Here is a 23,599-nt window from a genome sequence, read left to right on the forward strand (position 1 = left end):
CGACCTCAGTGACCGAACTCCCGCGCTAACCACTAGACCAGCTCGCTCCCCCAAGTTAAATGTTAACTAAAATATTCGATACATTTAGTCTATCTCGCCGGGCCGCTACAGAATAGGCTATCAGTTTTGGCTTTTCCCAATAGGTGACATCGCGTACTGGGTCATCATTTTTTTGTGTCTACAACAAACTGCATTATGTCGTGCTGCGTTCCACTTAATTTTGCAAAATACTTGTTGGCTTAGTTTAATCAGTTTGTTTGTTTTCTGTGTGGCTGTGGCTGTACTGTAGGCCTACTATTAATTGCTTTGACTTAATCAATATTTATCTACTAAAACACACTACCCCTAAAATGAAGTAGCCCAAGATGATTTAAGGACATGAGTAAGCCTATGTGTTACCAGTTTCATTGGAATTGATGTCAAGTTGATTCAAGAAAATTCATTAGATTGTCTTTAATAATTTTTATTATTTTTTTTTTATTCTAAGAGTGGTTTTTAGTCAAGTGCACATAATAAAAAGCAATAAAGTGAGTTTTATTAACTGTAACAAACATTTTAGTATTTTATTGGTTTATGTTATAAAAAAAAACGTAATATTTAAAACTTACCAGTTTTCCATCCTAAAAGGATACATTTTTTCTCTATATATCACTTTTGTTGATTCACCCAAATTGGAAGAATTATGAAAAACATGGGAGAAATAAACAAACAGATGTGGTAATAAATTATATTTAACAACAAAACTTCCTCTCTCATTGGCTAATAAAAAACTTGGTAGGCACAACAAAACTATGTGTTTAAATAGAAATACAAAAAATAAATAATGTAGATAACATAGCACTAAATCTAAGATTATAAATATCTCTAATATATAACAGTAATGCAACTATAATAAAATCTATGTGAAAAATTGAGTACATGGCTGAACACAGAAAAGTATCGTACATGAGAAAATACGTAAATGCATGGCACAAAGCGAACTGAAGATGCACCGAAATAAACACCAATGGTAAACAGTTACCAACATTCGGTTATAAAAATATATTCAGACATAATAGTTAAATGCATCCCTGATCTGTTAAAATAAAAAATGCAAAGATGCAGCTGACAAAATCTCATAGCAGGTAAAAAAAATCCAAAATCGTGGGAATTGTACGAATGTTTTTAACAAATTGACATAAGAATTTAAAAAGCCAACGCTTTTTATAACAAAAGTAGTAATTAAGGGTGTAGCATAGAGCACAAGGGCCTAGATTTTTTAGGATTTTTGAGAGGATAGCAGGCTTACCTGAATGGGATAGAGTCCAAACTGGCACAGGACCTGTGCCAGAGTCCAACCTGTGCCAGTTTGGACTCTTTCCCATTCAGGTAAGCCTGCTATCCTCTCAAAAAATCCTAAAAAAAGTAGTAATTAATATTCCATATTTAAAAATTATATACGGTACCAGAAACTATATCATCATTTACATTGATTGTGATATTGGTGTTTCCTTACTACAACAGTTGTCGCTACAAAGTCAGGATTTATGTAGATGAATACAGTTTGAAATTGTACATTCTAAATCATATAGTTCCATCTATCACCACAGTATAGTTTCTAAACTAATTGGTCTCAGTATTAATGCTACAGAGTTTCACAGAATAGGTCAATTGTATGTCTACTGTAATATGGAAGCCCAATTCTACATTTTCACTCTACAATGTAGGTTAAAGATATGATTTATTTTAACATGTTCGCTGCGACAGCTGATTTAAACTCCAAATTCTGTTCTGGTAAAATTAAAATTAGAGACTCTTAGCAGATTGAAAATAATGCATTTTGATTCTATAGGATCAACAGGTTGTAACCTTTTATGTCTCTTGACTTAACCTTCATACAGTGCCAAGATCCGTAATGTGTGTTTTTTTCTTTTCAAGAAACTAATCATATTGAGTTTAGTGCCAGCAAGGAGTCCAATCTAACAAGGGTCTGTGTTACTTAGTGCCATTCTTGTCTCTTTCCAACATTGAAGCAATTGATATTTTACACTGTACGCACTGCAGAAAATGTTAAAAAATAAATATGACTGTTGGTTTTGTGTTTTGTAATGTGCCTTTAAGAAAATAGAACCAAGCAAAATTGATTGTGTTTCCCTGACCCTGAGATAGCAGCACTCCACTTTTTTTCAAATCCAAATTGTTTGATACAAAACATTAATGGGAAAATTAACACGGGAATGGTAGAGTGAGTGCATCAGCGAATGACCGCTTAATCTTGAGTTTCAACCAGTATCGGACATAGGAAAACAGGTTATTATGCTACAACGTAAACTTGAGTTTAACAACTTGCCCAAATTCTCCAGTACTTTTTTGTGATAAAACTTAATGTATTATGTTCAAACAGAGAGTTGAACAATATAATTCATCTCATATAAATCATTACACCAGTTAACAACCGCCTATAATATTAAAATTTTATAATTTGATCATCCTTAAGAAGATTCTCACGTTGAAGCTTCTATAGTGAGAGAGAAATTTGAGAGAGAGAAATTCTTTATTTACGAATTATTTTGCAGCATTACGTGAATCAAATAAAAATATCACATGGGTCACAAGTGGGAAGCATGAATTAACTGGTTGGAACACTTAATTTTGTTTGTGTTACAAACGGATAATAACCACATTTTTTTTATCCAGTTCAAGCTTTAACCAGATCCCAATCAGGTTAAAAAGTTACTTTTCAAGACTGTTTGTGATAGACTAGAAAAAATGTTTAATATGATGTTTTCTAAACAAAATGGTCATTCCAAAATGGTGTACACAGCGGGTACACTCACCCTACAGTTATTTGATTCAAAGAAAAACCAAAAGATACCTGTCTGAAATCAAAGCTACACACATTGTTGTGGATCAACCACATTTGTGAAGAAACCTTAACAAAATATAACTATGTATACATACGTCTACCATAACAACACAAATATTTACATACCGTATTCTATGTGATGTGCTAGTGCCAAAATGAAACAGCTCCTGAATACCTTTTGGTTAGAGTTGTGATTTAAAAACGTTGAAAATGTCAACACTTGTCACAACTCAACAACTGCATTATATTTTTAATGTGTAGTATCATGACATCACAGGTGTATATAAGGCAATTAAATTAAATTTTAAAATCTTAATAAATAGGGTATTAAAGTTGGTTTCATATATCGGGACTTCTTCAGCTGTATTAAATACAGAGACTAGCTTGAGAATAATCTTTCCAGCTAATTTACAGGGATTGACAAATATTTTTCACCTTCCGAAAAACTTGAGTTCTCTCCAAAGTTAATACTTTGGTAAGAACTACTAATATAAGTGTTACAATTGTCATAGCTTCATAAAGTAATATCTTTCTTGTTAATATTAAAATAATTTTCTTCTACAACAGATAAATACTTGCAGATTGTGTAACTAAGACAATGTTATAAAATGAATAAACGAATAAAGTAAAACATTAACAATCAAATGTAAAACATAAAGAAGTAATCTACATACGTTACTTCTATGAAAGCTGTTACGTAAAATATTGCAGTTAATTGCTTGGGTGCCTTGTAGACAGGGTGGCCACATACCTCCTAGAAAACATTCACATTTTTCCGTTTTTCCCAGCAGCAAAACTTGGTTTTCCCAATCAAGTCGCCAAGGGTGCCTTTTTACACGGATTAAAATCAAGTATTTCCATTAGGTCACACTATTATCATACAGCTAAAAGCCATCAGTAACAGTAGGATTTGATCCCAGAACACAAGAAGGACAGAAGTTCCACACTCTAACCAGTAAACTGAACACCTATAAGTTGGCAATCTAAGTACAGTACCGATGATTTTGCTATTGCTCGCTTAGGAATTTACGGTGTGATCAATCACACAATTAATCTGTTTCCTAACTTCAAAAGTGCCAAAAACAGAAAAAATACTAGGCAAACCACTTGATAGTCCACAATCCGCAAGTATTTACAGTCAATACTTTATACTAACGAGATCCTTCATGTTGACCAACACGCCAGTGAAGTACTGCAGAGCGTAGACAACACAGTTGTACAATCAGACCCACACTCCGTGCGGGTTCTTGCTTGTTGGGACTGCGTTCTCCAGCTGCCGAGGTGACCCGATCATCTTCCTTGTGCTACCTGGCTTGTGGGGACCTGCAAGGGAAATAAATTATTAACAATTCGGATGGTTGAATTTGAAATGTAGAACTATTGTATTTTATAAGGTCACCAAGTTGTGTCTAGTAGCAAATGGATATAAAAATTATAACTAGAGTCAAGGGGTATTTTTCTTTTAAATTTCAGTTTGAATTAAATTAATTACTACCTTTTTTGTTAGTACTGGTGTGTTGTTTGTAATAACTGCTATCTGTGTAGCCTACTAAATACATAGTTATAATTATACAGCTGTAGGTACTAATGATAAAATGAGACTCTGTATGTTGCGTCTGAAACATGATGGAGGGTTGGTTGTAAGACGGTGGTTGAGAGAGTGAGAATGAATGAGGGAAATGTAGAATTATTACAGCCAGAGGAAATGATGTGTGTTGGAAATCCACCAATCAGATTTATTTTATTCATTATAATTGTACGATGGTTAATGTTTGAAGGCATGTGACTGCAAGGCTCATAGAGTAATAATCGTTAGAAACTGTATCTAATAAATGGTCAACATTAGTGATATTAACAAGACAAGAGTTTGAAACGTTCCCAAACAAAAATCACAAATAATGCCTATGGCTTGGAAAAAGACTTAATAAATAAAAACTGAGTAGGCCTAGCCTATTTATCATCTACCTTCAATGAGCAACTTGTAGTCCTCAGGTGGTGCCACGGCCAAACTTTGTAGGTTAGCTTCCTTCATGTCTGCTACCAACCGCTCTACTTGTCGCTTCTTGTCTGCTATGGCTGCTTCCAGGCTTACCACCTGAGCAGAAAAACATCACTAGTAAATAGACTAGTTAGGGCCCAATTTATGATAGACAACAGAGATGGGTGACAGCAACAGCGAATATTTATAAAAACTGTCTGTAAAAATGGATAGAAAATTGTCACATATATCATAAATATATTGTTCACATATTAATTTTATGTAAAAATTATATAAATTGAACTTATAAACTCAATTGTAGCCTAGTGCTTTATCTGAATCTTTGTAAATCCAAAATGTCTATACGGATCGGTTTAAAAAGACAATACTTTTGTAGGCATTTACATCCTTAATGTCACAGATATGTGAGGGTATTGTGTAGCATTTTGTTGGAATAAAAGTGCGGTACAAACTCGATAGTTCGACAATCCCTATAGTTGGACACAAGCCTTGAAGACATGACATGTCGGCAGCAGCCGATGATCGTTCGCCAAGGTTAAAGACTACAGCTGGAGCTATTATTGTTTTTGTGCACACAGAAGATCAATACTTTAACTATCCTATTAATTTACATTTTTATCTAACATCACATCCAAATGAAAATCTGTTGAATATTACAAACTTGTTTACACAGTAAGAAGGCAAAGGGGATTGTAGTATTCTTTATACCGTATATTATCAGCTGTTGTCATTAATAAAAAAAAAAATACAATGTTTACCTTTTCAATTTGCAGTTGTAAATATTGCTTTCAATGAAAGAGTTTCTTCAAATGCGTGCTTATTATGAACTCTAATTCAAAGTCACGACAATTGGCGACGAGAAAAAGTTTTTCAAAATTTCTACTCATTATTTGGATTTAAAACCTTTTCTAAATTTCGATTTTGTACATTATGGATGCAGAACAATTTACAGCACTACTGAAAGCATTCACTGAGAGCCAAGTCACACTTGCAGCTACACTTGCAACGAAGATTACGGAAAAACTTCAACTTCAACCTCCAGTACAGCAGAGTAATACGTTAGTAAGTATTCAACCATTTGAAAATTTTGATCAGAAAAAGGAAAAATTTAAAAACTATTTGGAACGCTTTGAAAATTATCTTGCTGTCAAAAACATATCAGATGAAAGGAAAAAAGCACAACTTCTTTGCGCTTCAATTGGCTCTGTTCACTACAATAATCTTTCATCATTAATTGGACCTGAAAAACCTATCAAAGACCTAGATTTTGCTACTTTGGTCAAATCACTACGTGACATGCTTTCACCACACAGAAACGTTGTAGTTTCACAACATTACTTTTTAAACACTTATCAAAAAGCAAATCAATCAATTCCTGAATACATAGCTTCACTACAAAAAGACCTGTCTGAATGTGAATTTACAGTCCAGTGTGAATGTTCAAAACAAGTTTCAGTCTCAGATACATTTTTAAGAGCTCAATTCATAAGAGGCTTAAAAGATGACTGGATTCGAGAACAGTTATTACAATCAGACACTACTTCATTCAAAGACATTGTAACCGCTTTGGACAATAACCGCTACTGCTTTGGAAGCTTCCCGATTAGAGACCCAGGCTTTGAACAAACATCAGCATTCAATTCCAACTGATGTAGATATCAATAAACTTTCAAATGTAGGTACAAAACATCAGAGAAGTCGTTCAAACTACCGTAAGAATCCAAATTCTGGTCATACTTATCGTTCTCAATCAAAAGTAGATTTCAATCGCCTAGGTTTTGGAGATCTTTGCTTTCGATGCGGTAGAAATAATCACCGCGCAACTGAGTGTCGCACTAGCAAGTCACCACTTCATTGCACTTCCTGTTCGAAACAAGGCCATGTAGCCAAAGTTTGCATTTCAACCCAAATGAAAAATAAGTCTTCTACCAATCAATCTAAGTTCAATTCAACAAAGTACATTTCTTCAACCTCTGATGACATTCCGCTAGGCTTAAATCAAATCATCCAGTTACCAAACCTAATATCATAGACATATTTGACCAGAACGAACGATCAAATTTACCCGATTCACATAAGTATTTTGCTACAGTTTCAATTGATAACAAGCCAATGCGTTTTGAGATAGATTCCGGAGCAGGATTAATTAATACCAGAAAAGGCTTCCAATGAGTTAAATCTCAACGTCAAACTTGACCCAACTAATGTTTATTTCCATGCTTATACAAATAATGTATTTAAACCATTGGGCAAAGTTACAGTTGAGGTTACTTACAAAAACCATAAATCAATTGAAGATATGTATATAGTTCCTGATAATTGTCCAGCAGTCCTAGGAAGAGTGTGGATTCGACACTTACATATAAGTCTACAAGAAATAGATGATGGTTCAAATCAACCTAACTTTTTCAATGGGTCCGAAACATTCCATTCAATTGATGACATATTTTCTGAATTTTCCACAGTTTTTGACCAAAGAATTGGATGCTTGCCCAACCACAAAGTTACACTTCAATTACGTGAAAACGCTAAACCTGTGTATACCAAAGAACGTAATGTTCCGTTTGCCCTTAGATCTCAGGTTGAGGAAGAACTCAACAGTCTTGAATCATCCGGCATAATATCTAAAGTCGATGCTAGCGATTAGGGTTCGCCTTTGGTTGTTATTCCTAAAGAAAATGGCACAGTGAGGTTATGCGTCGATTACAAAACAGGCGTAAATGATCGTCTTGTTTCATCTAATTTCCCGATCAAACACATTCCAGATGTTTTACACTGTTTGCGAGGCTCTAAATATTTTTGCAAGCTTGATATTTACAAGGCTTATTTGCACATTCCAGTTGATGCCCCAAGCAGCAAAATTCAAACTATTACTACACACCGTGGTACATACTTGATGCACAGACTTAGTTTCGGAATCAAGACCGCGCCTGCCGAATTCAATCGCATTCTAAGCCAAATTCTAAACGGGTTACCAAAGACTGAAGTTTATTTTGACGACATAATCAAGCACGGTACAACAAAAGATGAATGCTACAATAATTTACGGTTGTGTCTATTCCGTCTACATGCAAACGACTTGCATCTAAACAAAGACAAATGCAAATCATAGCTCATGTGCATGAAGGTCTTGATGTTTTCATGACAGCTAGTGTCGCTGACACTGGCATTTGAAACACATTGCTTGTGCACACTCCACACTGCATGGTGAAGATAAAATGGTGGTAACAGAAGGAATCCTGGGGAGCAGCATTGACTAGCTATGAAGCTTACCTCGTTGCGCAGACTGTCCGCAGTATGACACACCATCTCCGCACCCTGCTTGGCCGCCTCCACCTCATTCTGTAGTCGCTCTATCTCAGCCAACAGACTGTGCTGCAAGTCACTGGCTCTCTCCTCCAACTGTACCTCCTCTATCAGCAACCTGCCACAAACATTGGCCTTTGAAAAGGATTTGAACATTTTCTTGAATTTGTAGGATGTAAGAATCATGATTTTGACAATGTTTTATAGTGGAGGAAAATGAACTTGTGAACTAACTTGTGAAAAAAACCTTAAAGCAATAAAGAAAAATGCTGAGCTAAGGAAAAGAAGAAAATGGTGAGGTGTGTTGGTGGGTACAGGACTTTTAATCACGAAAGGAAAGAGGCCCATTTCAGGGCGAGATAGTGTTTTACATACAAGTCGACAAACATGGGAAATACTATCAAACCCCGAAATGGGACTTTTATGACGAGTAATGAACGATACTTTTTTCACGATGAAAATAACTACTTCTTTAAACTTAAAAAAAACTGATAGCTCCGCTTCAATTGTAATTTTGTTGATGTCAGGCAAAGTATTGTTTGTGTAGCGAAAGTCATGTCAGGAAAAGTCAGCTGATCACTATTTGTTTTTGGTGTATGGAAATTGATGATTTTCGAAGATCTCAGCTGTATGAAAATGGGCTATTTTCTAATACAGAATGATGAAAAAGTATTTTTTATAAAGAAGCCTTGAAGAGGAACTAGGATAGTTCAAGAAACTGGCCTGGTCAGTAAGTCTCCGACTTAAACCAGAGGTGGAGGGAACATGTGCTTCAGCCAACCACCTCTCCTTTAAAAGGTGACAGCTTAGGCATATTTTAGGACAAATTTAGATGAAAGACAGTGTTATATGGGATGTGCTCTGTGTAGCTTTGCTGATTGGAACTAGTATAATCTTTCAACATGACCATTTCTTACAATTCCAAATGAGTCATTCGGTATCCACTTTTGAACCTTAATGGAATGATTAACTTCTTTTTTAATGGCTATACTAAATGTTAAGAGCACGAGACTTCTGTCCTAGAATCCTGGGTTGAATTCCGCTGATAACCAAACCAATTACTTAAGCAAGGTGATAAAACCATACAACTGAGAGGTTCGGAGCCTACCTTCAAAAGTAAGTAAGAGATAGGCCTCTTAGGCACGAAGAATTGATTGTGTATTGAAACCTCCTTCAACAAAAATCCATAAAAAACTAAAAGTCAAAAGATGACCGCTTACCTTATTTTATTTTTACACTGTAACAGTTCGGTTTCACAGTTCGCTAGCTTGGATCGCAACAAGGATATTTCAGACTTGAGGGTTTTTTCTTGCTGGTGGACAATATCGTTCTCCTCTTCGACAGGTCCTAGCGCACGAATCTAGAAAAGTGGTAATATAATGTTAATCAACATAGCTTTTAATACATGGTTTCCCTTTCCAGTACTTTATTATTTATGAAATCAATGAGAGAATAAAGACACAGCTCCTTCGGGCAGACTTTCAGTTTTTGTTATTTTCAGTTAAAACCTTTCAGTCACACCACACAGTAAGCAGATGGTTTCTGTGCTCTTTTTAGACCAGAAAGCCATTGTTTACAGAAAGGGACCATTAAGTCAGCTCGAGTACAGTAATTTACAGGTCAGTTTTTCCATAGCCTTTAAACAAAGCTAACTTCCCCACCACAACAATGCTAGCTCCCCCAAACATAGACTCATCTACCGAAACAATGCAAATCTCTTTGTTGGAATCACTCACTTATTTTGGTGATCACAGATTGACTTCCGCCATTTCGTAAAGTATTGTCATTAACCTAATTAATTTATCCCAGAAGATGCATTAGGACTAATTATTTGTAATTTAATAATTCTGGTCCAAGTATGGATCAACTTTAATTTTTCTCATATTACCCTTGATTGTTCTGTTGGTTAGTAGTAACAGGAAAATGCAAGAATTTTTTGCCGGAAAGCAAGTATTCGGAGCAGGCGACTATCAGAAGGTCAAAGGGCGTTCCGCATTATCATTCATTATCAGCCGCTAAAATTCAGTTCCTATCACTATTTTTAGCTGAATTTATTTTCAAAAGTATATACTCTGAGTACAAAGAAAGGATCCATAAAATCTTCCGAGCTATTAGACACATTTACAACAGTCGTTCCACCTTAGCCAATCAACAAACTCAACCTGTGGAGAACAACGCGGATTCTGACATAGACGACTATTAAGGTTAGTTTAGTTAGGTTAGGTTAGATAAGGTTAGACATATATAGCAGTATTTAAAACCCAAATCTTTTAGCCGGAAACATTAAATATATGACTAATCTAACCCAACCTAATCTAACCTCCCAGACTTTTGGAATAGGCAAACTTTTGGAGAAGCAGGGTTTGGTATTAACTTGTTTTCCAGCTAAAAATTCTTGCATTTTCTTGTTACTACTAACCAACAGAACAATCAACGGTAATATGAGAAAAATTGAAGTTGACCCATACTTGGCTCAGAATTGCCTGTAATTTAATAATATTCTCATAGTGAAATTACACATAAGGTATTAACTAGTTAAGTAAAAAGAAATTAGCTCAAATCTGGTACTGAGTGATACCTACCTAACTATATCAGTGATTGTGATTTTATTGACAACTTTTCATAATGATTTAAATTTACAAAAGTGTCCACTGTCCAACTCTTGGAAGTATTTGCAAATGCAAAAATCACATATCCTTTATCTAAATAAAAAGAAAATGGCTGTAAAAATGAGATATAGAATTAAACAAAATCGTAAAGCTATATTTTGCAGAATAATAATCTCCTGCTAAGGAAGCAACTTCTATTACTTTAGACTCTATCATTATTATGAAACAAGAACACATCAAAGGAATAAAATCAAATTTGAATAGAAGATGAGTATGGGATGGGTAAGACTTGTAGTGAAGGTTTTTTACTGAATAATAACTGCTGATGCTGTTCTCTAGCTGGGACCATAAGATGGGTCCAGTTTTTAACCGTCAATTGAACAGGCAACTTTCTGAATGTCAGCTAAGCAATATAACCTCTCAGCTACCTATTACATTCACACATGAATGTGTTTAAATTGTACCTGGTCCTCTGTGAGGCGACTGTGGGCTTCAATACGAGTGATTTCCTGCGCCATGAACTCAATCTGATGCTGCTGTTCCCGAGTTTTGGCCTCCCAGAAGACGATCTCTGCGTCGTACTTGGTCAACTCCGCCTGCTGCGCCGACAGCTTTTCCCGTTGATAGTTGACTAGGCGGATCATGTCTCGGTACTGTGTGTTGTACACACTGTCTCCAGGACTGTCAAACTCCTGCAACAATCGCAATGTTAGCAATTATACTCAGTCAAGGGATAGACATCCTATTGACATGGTGAAGCTGTAGCCAATTATGAAAAACTAGTGGCTTGTAGGGACATAAGTCCCTAAAAAGGGCAATAATGTAAAACAAATTATTCTAATATTTAAACAAACTCAGAAATATATTATCTATGTGTCAGAATAGATATCCCTGTACAAAAAAAAAAACCATATCCACCACCATATCTTTTGTGCAAAAACAGTTTGTTGTTTGCCTTTGTTGATATTATTTTCAATAAATAATTTGAATCACTACATAGGTTCAACTCTGCTAAAAGCAGCGAACATATAATTGTTTGTGAATAAATACTGGTTTATGAAGGTAGTTTTGGTCTTGTGGTTGATGGTAATAAAAAAAAACTTCTCTGATTGGAATTTTGAAAATTGTCTTCGTCAAATATAAAAAAATAATAATAAAGGTGTGTTGAAGTAAGCTTAGTTCTTGGCCAACCCCGCTAAATTAGCATCCCCTACTCAGTTAATATTTCTAAGTTTATACTCCTTTTGTTAAGGTTTAACAACATTAGTGTAACACTAAGGCATCCCATTGACCAAACTTAACCCTAGATTTTTTCTGGTCAACATAAAAAAACTACAATTAGTGTAAGATTATGTGGTGGTATTCCTCTTAAAACATGCGATTGACGTTACATATTCCATCAAATTAGGCCTAATTCAAGGCATTTAGGCTGATTCTTAACCCTTTTGCGACTGGTTAGGGTTTTATTACCCAGTTATCGAAACCAATAACGACATTAATTTTCATCATCAATGACATGTATATTTTTGGTTTGTTTAAGAAACGAAAAGCAACGGGAACTACCTCTAGGTTTTACTGTTATATGTGGATGCTCCCTTTGCTATTATATACTATCCATGCTAGGTTATATTATTTTAACCTCTTTTGCTTAGAGCAACAGACAGAACCTTTTAAAAATCTCCAAACAATATTGTTTTCCTCCCATTGGAACTTGTCATAGTACTTACTTAATTATCTCAGATTTAAAATGTAAGTAAATTTACAAAGAACGTGTAGAATAAATCTTGAACATATGTTTTTAAATAAAAACAAAGCAGGAGTTTACCATTTAATCATGAATCGTTAATTATTTAGTCAATGGGTTATTTCATTTTAAACGTAAAAAATACACAAATTTAAAAAGTTTCACAGTAAAATAATTTATTTCAACATTCTATAACGTAACTAAAAAGTCTTAATTATTATAGGTAGGCTAACGTTATCCCTTGTTTTTTATATAGTGCATTGCTTAATTGACTGGCAACTAAGTAATCCAAATGTTAACATTGAGTACTGGCTTGATGATAAATCACGATCAGCTGTATTGAAGTAAACAAAAATCTGCAGTAAATGGCTTCTAATGCTATTCTTATGGAGAACATTTTACGTTGTATCTCGTTTTCTGGTAACTTTATGGGAATTCTGCTATTTTCCCCGAGTCCCTGGGATCAAGACCTTTCATTTAAGACCTCTCCCACTTTTCTGCGACTTACCAGACATCCACAATTTTCTGGTAAAAATTTTGTCTTACAGAATTATATATATAGATAAGTGGTTGAACTGAGCCACTGACCAAGTGTGTAGATGCCAATTACTACTTTCTGCAATCAGGACAATAATGATATATCTGACACCACAGAAGATATTCACTATTTTACTGTTACATCAGAAGAAGTTTACAATTTCAAAGAACTTTTGTTTTTTCAAACAAGAAAGCCTCAGCTAAGATGTGCAGTTGAAAATTTTGTTATGATCGCAGATGTTCACGGTTTTGCTGCGATCGCAAGGGATGTCTCTGCAACAATGGAAGATTTTGCTGAAGATTTTCTCATTATCAAGTTAGCTTGTTTTAAATTTGGTTGGAATAGCCAGACTTTTGGAATAGGCAAACTTTTGGAGAAGCAGGGTTTGGAATAGCAGAGTTTCCCCAAATGAGCCACACGTCACATTTACTAAAAACTTAAAATCTAACCAGAACAACTTACATACACACTGATTTAACTTACATGTTTGTGGCTCAGACTAGAGCCTTATCATACCAGGATCATAACAGGATTTGGAATAGCAGGGTATGGAATAGCAGGGTTTGGAATACCATGTTTTGGAATAGCAGAATTTGGAATAGCAGGGTTTGGAATAGTGGGACTCTACTGTAGTTGGAATAACCCACCTTGAGCAGACTTCTCTTTGGTTTAAGTTTGCTGATGTCAGAGGCAGGTGCAGTTGAAGGGGGAGGTGGGGGATCCCTGTACGGGGGCAGAGCCCGCTGGGGCCCCGGCGGTTCTCTGTATGGCGGGGCTTCTTTGCGTGTCTCGTTTGACATGTTGTTGCTGTTTTGTATCTGTGAAACATTAATAGATTTTAAATTAACATACACATACACTAACTAATTTGGAATTGATGGATGAAATCATTAGTTTGAGTAAGACACAACCGTACACCGTATAGTAAAATACAGTGTACAGCAAAATGTCACAAATATGACAAAGAACTTAGTATGATATTTCACCTATTAGGTGAATAAGTGTTTAGTGATTTCACATCTGAATAATATTTTATCAATTTTAGTTTGTGAATAAAAAGTAAACACAGGCACTATAATAGTCAGAGCTACATAATTTTGTTTAGTTACATTATTGCCTTCCATCCAAGTTCTGTGATGTGTAAATAGGATTGGCAAGAAGCTTCAACAACTATTATAATTATTTAGTTTTGTTCATGGAAATGCTCTAGGCCAGGATTTTGAATTGTAGAATAAGTAGGATTGCAGCTAGCCTACCTTGAAGAAGTGCAGGTAGGCTATAGAACGTACAGAAGAGATACTGGACAGACAATATTTCTATAGCTGTCTATCACTTTCTCTACACTTGACAAGTCCACCAGAGGACAAAATATTCAAAATATTGTGTGTTCAGTGTCTCTTCTGTATGTTATATGGCCTGACTGCCCTTCTTCAAGATATGATATCCTCCTTATATTATGATATTTAATCACTTAAAAAAGGTTAGCACAACTGAACTCTGAAAAAAAACTGATATTTAACAACTGTCCTGAGAATGAAGAAAATTTGAGTTGTTACATAACCAAAACTACAAGACTTGTTATTTAAACACTCCTCAGACTCATGCCTTTGTTGTTTGTGTTCAACACATGAAATTGTCAGGAAAATCCACAATAAAAATTAAGGTTTTCTTAAAGACACACAAAACAGTAAGTGCTTGAAACACACCATTTGACTAGATATAGATTGATCTGTAGACGAGTTCTTGACCTCCAGATTCTGTGGGACGCCTCTCACCACTCCGACGTTGTCGCCTCGCTTAACTTCCCGGCCTCCGCCTCCGCAGCCACTAAATGTCAAAGACTTGCGGATATCCTTGTTGCGTTCTGGAGGCTGATCATTGGGGCTGGGGGGAGGGGATGCAGAATTCTTTCCTGACAAAGGACTAGGACGTTGATTGCTGTTGCCTGACCGTTGCAATATGAACTGAACATCATTGGAGTATTCACCCCATTTTGTTAAAACCTGCAATCAGGTATTGTCTTAAAATCTAAAGGTGTTGCTGTGTTTATAACATAACATAATTAATTGTTTAATAAATTAGCTGTAATGATTTAACTGTTTAAGAAATATTTCACAGTTCTGTAAGTTCACAGAAAATAAAGCACTAAGTAAAAGATATTATCAGTTTTAGGTTTCTTGTTATATTATCAAATCTGAATCTAAAATCAATGTCATGAACTGAAACTTGAATCCCCAAATGCAATACAAAAACATGTGTCCTAAGTTATCCAGAGTTTTGGCTTTGGAAGTAGTTGAAGAGAGAAGTAGTTTGGAGCACAGAAAAGGGAAAAGAAAAAAATGCCTCTCCCTAATCAGCATAGCTTAATAAACTCTCTTAACTTAATATCAAACTATTTTAAAAGTGACTAGGCTACTAGATTTTAAAAAATTAATTAAAATTTGTTCTGAAACCTTTTGCCTTCATGTTTTATATAATTAAACTACTTGGAAGAAATTACAAACAAAAAGTCCTAGAGATAAAAAAAAATTCTAGTACTTGTACACAATTCCTAGTGATTTGACTTTTTCAATCTATATAATTAATAAGCCAACACAAAATTTGTCCTTTGAACTCCTCCGCCATTTCTTAACCGAGCAACAAGTACACTAGTAATTAATTATCAGGCCTATTAGCTATACTGTAACTAATGTTGGCAAAACTGACAAAACTGTTAAGTTAGTGTAAGCATGTGGGTTGCAAGTTTCGGCCTAGTCATAAAAAAATTAAACCAATTTTAAGGTTTAGAAGTAGATAGCTGCCTGGTTTTAAAATCACTGTGTGATAAAAAAAATACCTTTCTACAGTTCTGGCTGGTGTTGGCTGCTATGAACAGAGATGGAATTATTCAAAATTAAAAAAAAATTAATAGTTATAGAAAAAATCTGGTTTAAACTTACTTTTAATGGATGTTCCTGAGGGGCAAGCAGTCGTTCGTTATTCCTCCATCGTTCGATAAGTGTAAATCGACCAGTCTTGCCTGTGGCATGGGCCAAAGCATAAACTACATCCTGAAAATAAATTAAAGACCTGCGGATTTACACATTTTAAAAAGTAAATTCCATAAAGGTATGGAGTAAGCTAGGCTACATTAAATTAGTACTTTTGTGTTTTAAATTCATAATGCATAGAGGTTGGTGAAATTAAGCTACAGTGCCAAACGTGAGTCTGTAGAATTATTATTTTAACCCTCTTTTGGTCGCACTGTATGATTTTTATACAAGCAACAACCTCTTTGTCTGCCATTTTTTTGTACGTGCACCGATCACTATCCCCACAATAATGGGCACCCCCTTCCCTAGCCTGAACCAGCCAGTACTGAACTTGTCCAGGGCACATTTTTTTAGTTGTATCAATTTGACACAGTGTAACATAAACCATTAAAAATCTGTATCACTTTGATACAGTGCATCTTATATTGATTTGTTTGTTGTATTGTTATGATTCAGTGTAATCATGGATGTTATTTTTTAAACATGTCTAAACAAAGAAATATTCATGACACGGCCCTGATAGTGATCAAGCAATTTAAATAAAAAAATTGTTGTTATTACTCCTGAGCATTTCTGTACGGTATTGTTTTTAGCTAAACTTAAAATTTGTTATTTGTGTATCAAAATTATACAGTACGAAGTTCCTGTTGTGGAAATTACTAAAAAAGTGTTGTCATACAAAAACATTTTTGATGGTAAAAATTAAATTAGATCCTCAATTATAATATTCCAAAAACAACCTAATTAGTCATAAAATAAAATATTATAGCAGTCAAATTAATCATTGCAAGACATGAAAATTATACACAGAACTGTATTGATTAAAACAAAATTAGAACAAAATTAAACAGTGCGACCCTTCTGTTAGCCTAATTATTTAGGTGAAGTCGATGGAGGGTTAACTTCCATGATTATAGCCAACATACTTCTTCATGTATATTTTACAATTCTTACCTGACAAGTCGTGGTATCTGTGACACCGCAAACAATTCTTTGAATTCCTTCAACCCAAACTTTCAACTCCATTTTTAAGATCAAAAGATATCTTAGCTTTGAAGGGAAAGATCGGTAAGCTGAATTCTATTTTGAGGGAGCATCATTCTGCAAAAGTCACTCAACATTAATGAAGGAATGCTCGGCTGAATATCCTAATCAATAAGTCACTTTAAAATAATGTAAACAAGACTATTTTAAGCTAGACTTAAGCTAGATACAGTAGTTCCCATCGCAATATTATTTCACTTACAATTGACAAAAACTAACGCTAAGTTAATTAACTTAAGTCCTGTAAATCACTGTAAGTCCAGTACAGCCTTGATAAATCGATATCCTTTCTTGATAAATCAAATTTGTGTCGTTTCCTAGAAACTTGTCATCCTGCAACGTATTAAGTTAGACCTATTTTACCTTTTTATTGAGGTTTAACAGATAGTAGCCCTAATAATTCATATCAAGATACAGTAAACCAGGATTGTTCCGTGCTCTGTGGACTAAAGGGGTGTAGCCTACAACTATCGAAATGTCAAACTATAGGGAGTAGCCTATATTGAACATTAAACACAGGGAGTATTTAAAACACGAGAAAGCAAACCAATTTAATAAATACGTTACGTAACTGAACAAAAAAAAAAACAAACCTAACTACTTGAACATTTCTACTGTAGACCTACATTTATTTATTTATTTATTTATTTATTTATTTATTTATTTATTCCAACGGTTTCTCCATTAATACAATTTTGTCAAACTATGAACTATACATAAGTAGCAAATAATAAGTTAATAACAGTGGTTACAAAAATCGTGCAATAATAATAAATAAGGAAGCTGGCAATAAATACATGAGTGAGACCTAAAAACTACAATAAATAACAACAAGAAGACTATGCCTAGTAATAATGGTAACAAGTAACAAGCAGTAATGACGGTGACTTTACAACAGGCAATAACAACAACGATTAAATAAGACCAACAAAATAGACTATGGCAACAAAGATAACAAATTATAAACTGTGAAAATAATAACAAAAGACAGCAAAATATTACAGAAGTACTAAAAAAGTGTAATTTGTGGGAGTGTGTGTGTATGTGCAAAAATCGTGCAATAATAATAAATAAGGAAGCTGGCAATAAATACATGAGTGGGACCTGAAAACTACAATAAATAACAACAAGCATTCTTTACATTCTTTAGCTCCTAACTGTATGAAATAGTTGTAGCCTAATACCGTATTTAACTAGCTTTTAACTTTGTATGTTTGAAAAAAAATTAAATTAATGGGATAATTAGAGTAGCCTATTGGGTTTTAGTGAGCACAAAAACAATAAGAAGACTCTCATTACCGTACTGAAATCGGCAAACCCGTTATAGGCCACTACCGACAAGTCACATCATCACTTAAGGGAGTGTCAAGATATCGAGTGTCAAACCATCCTGGTTTTACTGTTGGCCTAATACCTTGATTAATCTAAGATAAGTTATCAGATCTTTTGAGCTTTGATATTTATTCTATGCTTTGAAGGTTCGGCAGAAAATATGGTAGGCCGAGGCCCTAATGCATATTGAGGTGATCATGAGAGCTTATAGTAATTTATATCACCAGAAACAACAGTTTATAATCCTGAAAACACTGGTTCAAGAACTTTTCTAGGGAGACAAAAATTACCCAAACCATAATCATTTTAATTTTTTTATAGTTAAACCTAACTATTTATTACACTTGCAATTTTTTTTACTTTTATTTAACATATTGTGTTTGAATTGAACCACTATTTGAACAGTACAAAACAGTTTGGAGCAGAGCCTATTTTAAGGAATTTCCACTGGGTAACAGTGGCGCTGTACTGACCGGGGGTTTGAAATATCCCTCAGCAAAAACGGAGGTCTGGGGTTCCCCCCGGAAAACTTTAGCATATATTAAAGTGAACATCATTCATTTCTACATATCTTTCAATGAGTTTTCCGATTATATTTGCTTGTAAATAGTCCATATAATCTTACTAAATTACATACATCTTGGGCCAAATTCATAGCTCAATTTCAAAAGTGTACTACTAAAAACATTAAACAATTTGTGAACACAAACATGTTTAAAATATCCACGTAAAACCTAAAACTACATTATAAATTTCCAAAATCATAACCATAATTATTGTGGATTGTTTACTGGATACTCGATACTGTGGCAACGTAGTTTCGAGGCAATGTTTGTCCTCATGTTTGTTTACACTTTACAGTACTGTACGGTAATGGTGACAGAGAAGCAGACAAGAATCACAGTAACTCCAGAATACCTATCTGAATGGCTTATTTTGTTTTTTTTAAATATATAATTAAGTAGGCCTACTGCTTGCTTGTCTGGGATGTTTACTGCTTTAACCTTTATATTTTAGAACTTGTTATTAGATAACAATAAATTGTATTCTTAAAAAACTACCAGTCATGGTAATTAAGATGTACATCCCTACAATACTCGTGGTAGACTTAAAATAAGTTACCAGCATCTCCGTTTGAGCAAATCCTTGAATAGTCATGTTATGTGTAGGAAAGGTAATAATAAGGTATAATAAGGTTTATAATAATGTAAATAAGTATCCACAAAACATAGTATACAGTAGACTCCCTCTTATCCGGACTCCCTCGGAACCAACGTCCCCAAAAACTTGTTATGTAACCCAAATATTTTACTTAAATTTAGGAGAGCATTGTATTTAGACACGTGATCACTGGTCTCAAATTTTTCCCATGAGAACAGTCATTTCAGTACCGCCCACTTTCTGCCGATCTAGTCCCCGGGGGTTAAACCAGTCATTTCTGCCAAGTGTAGTCCGGTTAAACCGATGTCCGGTTAAAAGGTGTCCGGATAAGAGGGAGTCTACTGTAATAAAAATACCCCCGCCGCAGCAAACCTGCCGACTAAGCGAATTTCCATTTGTCTGAATTGATTTTCAGTTAAATATATTTTAATAACATTAGGATTAACGAGTACCTAGGTTTGCTGCTACAAGGAAACTAATAAAGTGTGTTTTTGAGTAAAATATTGATAGCTTAGTACAAAATAAATAAATTTGCCAAGTTTGATCAAAATATATCCATAAACAAGCAAACTACAACATTTGACAATTTCTCCATAAGAATAACATGGGAATTTTAAATTTACAATTTTTTAAATTTTCTCCGTTACAAATAATCAAACAAATATACTTTTACATACTAAATTATTTGTTTTTTAAGCTCTTTAAAAAGGTCTAAAGAGAAATCGGGATATTTTGTGTTTTGAGGGTCAAAAGTGAGAAAAACCAATTTTTACCCCATAAAACCCCCCGTAAAGCCCCGTTCCCATGGTCCGATCGTGCTGGTTCGCGAACTCATTCAAGTTTATCCCGCTTTACACCTTTAAACCAAATTTCATCAAAATCGGACAAAAATTACTCAAGTTATCGCGTTCACGGACGTATATATATATATATATATATATGTCTATATATATATATATATACATATATAAAAATTTGAACGAATGGTGTTTTTGGCCTCTGGGGACATCAAAATGAAAAAGTAAATCGGTCCCGGGTCTAGGTCTTACCGTGCCACCTACGGTAATAGCTACTTCCCTATAGGGAAATTCGCTAAAATCAGTGATTGGCTCTCTTAAGAAATCCTTTTAGCGAATTTCCCATACCGGTAACTGTTAATTTTATTTCTTGATGTGACTTGATGGTGGGTTAAAAATTAAATTGGAAATATTTAACCCTAGATCTGGCGGTCATTTTATTCACCAGTGGCGGGTATATTTTGGCGCTTTTGTAGTGTTATCATATATTTTGCCACAGAACATTTATTTGTTAATATAAGTACACACATATATATATTTTCTATTTCAGTGATGAACTTGTGATGAAAAAATATTCTTTTTCTAGCAATGCGTTTAGGCGTAGTAGCAAAAGGTTTGCAAATTTTTGGATTATGCAAATTAGAAATTTCAAAAGCAACCCACAAGAAAACCACAAAACAATTTTTTACACATTTTATCTAAATGTAAAGTTTGTGTGAAATATGATTCCCTACGTAGAAATATCAATGTTTTTTTAATACTCATAAAAATAAAATTATAGAAAAATAAATTCTTCATACATATTTTCTTTTTTGAAAAACTACCAAATTTCTTTTTGTCACGTAGGAAATAATAGAATGCATCAACAAAAAATGAAATGATACTGTACAATATAGGTAATAAAATGATCTTTCTGAAAATATATAGTAATATTTAGTTGAATTCTAAAATGTCGGAGAAATTTACGTCAGAATGTAAAATTTTGAAGATTTTTTTACAAAAACATAATATTTATGACATTTTTAAAAACAAATAAATTTTTTTACAATCAACCTTATAGATTTACAGGGAATTGTAGGGAATTTATTGTAGTTTCAGAATATGTACTAATATTGTATACAATTTAATTGACAATCACCAAAAACAGCTGTTTTTGTAGTCAGGTGACCAAAACTTTCCACCGCCAAAATCTATTTTGAACTCTCTAGTTTTTCAAACTACCGTTTCTTGCTACATAATACTCACTCAATAAAGTTTTATGCATGAAAATGAATCCTCAGAATCACATCTTTCTAATGGTATAAAATTTATTGCGTTTTAAAACTGTTTTCATATTTTAATAATAGAAAAACCCGACCCATGTCATCTTGGTCTATAATCGACCAGCGCCACTGAGAACTCACGTTTTAGTGGTCGAAAATCGACCAGCGCCAGATAGAGGGTTAAGTTAGGTACTGGATTGATTATCAAGGTTCGAAGGACCAAATGTTGGATAGAATAATGGGAACAGCCCAAAAAATGAAAGTGAAAGTATAATAAATACCTTTTTGCAAAAGTAAATTTGCTTACTGAACTTGTAGTGTAGTGGGGTACCCCATGTGTCTTCTTCAGTGGCTAACACGGAACTAGCTTCAGAGATAACGTTGGGGTTGACCTTTGATACTGAGGATGTTTAAACAGGTTCGGTGACTAAGGAATTGGGAAATTGTTAAACTTGATTGTCTACACAGTGCGTTTGTCTTTGCACATGAACTGGACCAAAACAGTAGCTGCGCGCACATCCGCGGTGGCGGCCACTGGTTTCTTTGTGTGAAAGCTCCCATTTAATTCAATGCCCCGCGACGAATTGTCGCCACTGCGGTTGCCGACTAGCAGTTGCGCGAGGAGACACTGCTCGGCCACTGTGTCCTTGCAGGCAACCAGTGGCCTCGTGTGAAAGGGCCCTAAGGGACCTAGTGGAATCCGAACCACATTTTGCCGCATTTTTATTGACGGATTGGTCTAATTATCAGAATAGTACTGCGGATAGTCGTCGTACTCACTAGTGCGGCGTTAATCCACACCAGAGAGTATCGCAACCACCGTGCATGCCTATAAATATCCACAATTTGTGACCTCCTAGTAACTGGACAGGATGACCTAACTTAACAATCATTCAAAAGTTTTGCAGTTTTAGGGTCTTTCAAAATCATAGTTTTACTAATTTAAGAGAACCTTAACAAATAGGAATTGTGTTAAGTAGTCTTAACTGATACAGTGCTTGGTTGATGTGCTTAGTGATACATCATCTTTGTCTAACAGTAAATAATATACCGGTACTTCTTCTTGCCTTGGCCTGCCAATAAACATCAGCCTGCCCACAAATTGTCAAGTCTCTCTCATTGATTGTTGGGTAGGCTAGCCTCTAATAATTAGGTAACTTACAGTAGGCCTATGCCTGGAGGAGAGGCCTCTTAGGCTAAATGGCAACTAATTTAAATTTCAAGGTTTTAAACAAATTTCTTGTTTCATTTATTTATTTATTTAATGGCGTGTATTGCTACTCATCCCAATAACTTATTTTTTAATTATTTCAGACTTAGGCCTACTTTCATCTTAGCTTCAGAAGTGGCCTATCTTATTGCTGTAAGGATACCTACTTGAGAACAAATAATTATAAAAGCATAATAGGCCCTAATGATTTCCTTAAGTCAATGCTATGATCACAAAAACTTCCCACAATTTTATCTCTTAAAAGTTTGTTGTTTTCTTTCTGCTTAGTCCTGACATTAATAATAGGCCTTCTTTATACTAAAATACATTGTACAAATAAGTTTTGTTTACTTACCTGATCATCCATCTATAGTTGCATTCAGTACTGCAACTAACTAAAAAGACCCTCGGATCAAAAGATGAGGAAATTTTATCTCATTATTCATAAAAACGTCACTAAATTTTCAGATTTTCTCAAATTTCTGTCTATTTTCACAGCATAGGAATAGGGACGGCGATGGCAGCTAGCGTAGCGAGCGATGGGCAGGGTGCAGGCAGGCAGAAATTTGACAACACTCCTTCCATAGAGTACAAAATTTGAAAGGTCAAATTTATATATTAGTACGGTACTATAAAGTATCTTTATTTAGTATATTTTATTTAATATCTGTTACTACTACTAGATACCAATATTAATTCTTAAATAATTTATTTTTAAAA

At 34.5% G+C, this 23,599-nt stretch overlaps 1 protein-coding gene across 1 annotated transcript; it reads right to left on the reverse strand.

Moving 5' to 3' along the window:
* Window positions 1-713: 713 nt before the first annotated feature.
* On the reverse strand, window positions 714-23,421 carry LOC128992293 (ras association domain-containing protein 8). The gene is made up of 10 exons (XM_054415787.1): window positions 23,235-23,421; window positions 17,028-17,174; window positions 15,981-16,091; window positions 14,748-15,044; window positions 13,689-13,859; window positions 11,224-11,451; window positions 9,371-9,510; window positions 8,118-8,268; window positions 4,811-4,940; window positions 714-4,168 (listed from the first exon to the last, which is right to left on the reverse strand). The coding sequence occupies exons 2-10, from the start codon at window positions 17,097-17,099 to the stop codon at window positions 4,068-4,070; spliced, it is 1,401 nt and encodes a 466-aa protein (XP_054271762.1). The 5' UTR covers window positions 17,100-17,174; window positions 23,235-23,421; the 3' UTR covers window positions 714-4,067.
* Between the last annotated feature and the right edge of the window lie 178 nt (window positions 23,422-23,599).

This window comes from Macrosteles quadrilineatus, unplaced genomic scaffold (assembly GCF_028750875.1).
Source record: "Macrosteles quadrilineatus isolate MER2022 unplaced genomic scaffold, UCM_ALF_1.0 Scaffold_4__1_contigs__length_99947679, whole genome shotgun sequence".
NCBI classification, from domain to species: domain Eukaryota; kingdom Metazoa; phylum Arthropoda; class Insecta; order Hemiptera; family Cicadellidae; genus Macrosteles; species Macrosteles quadrilineatus.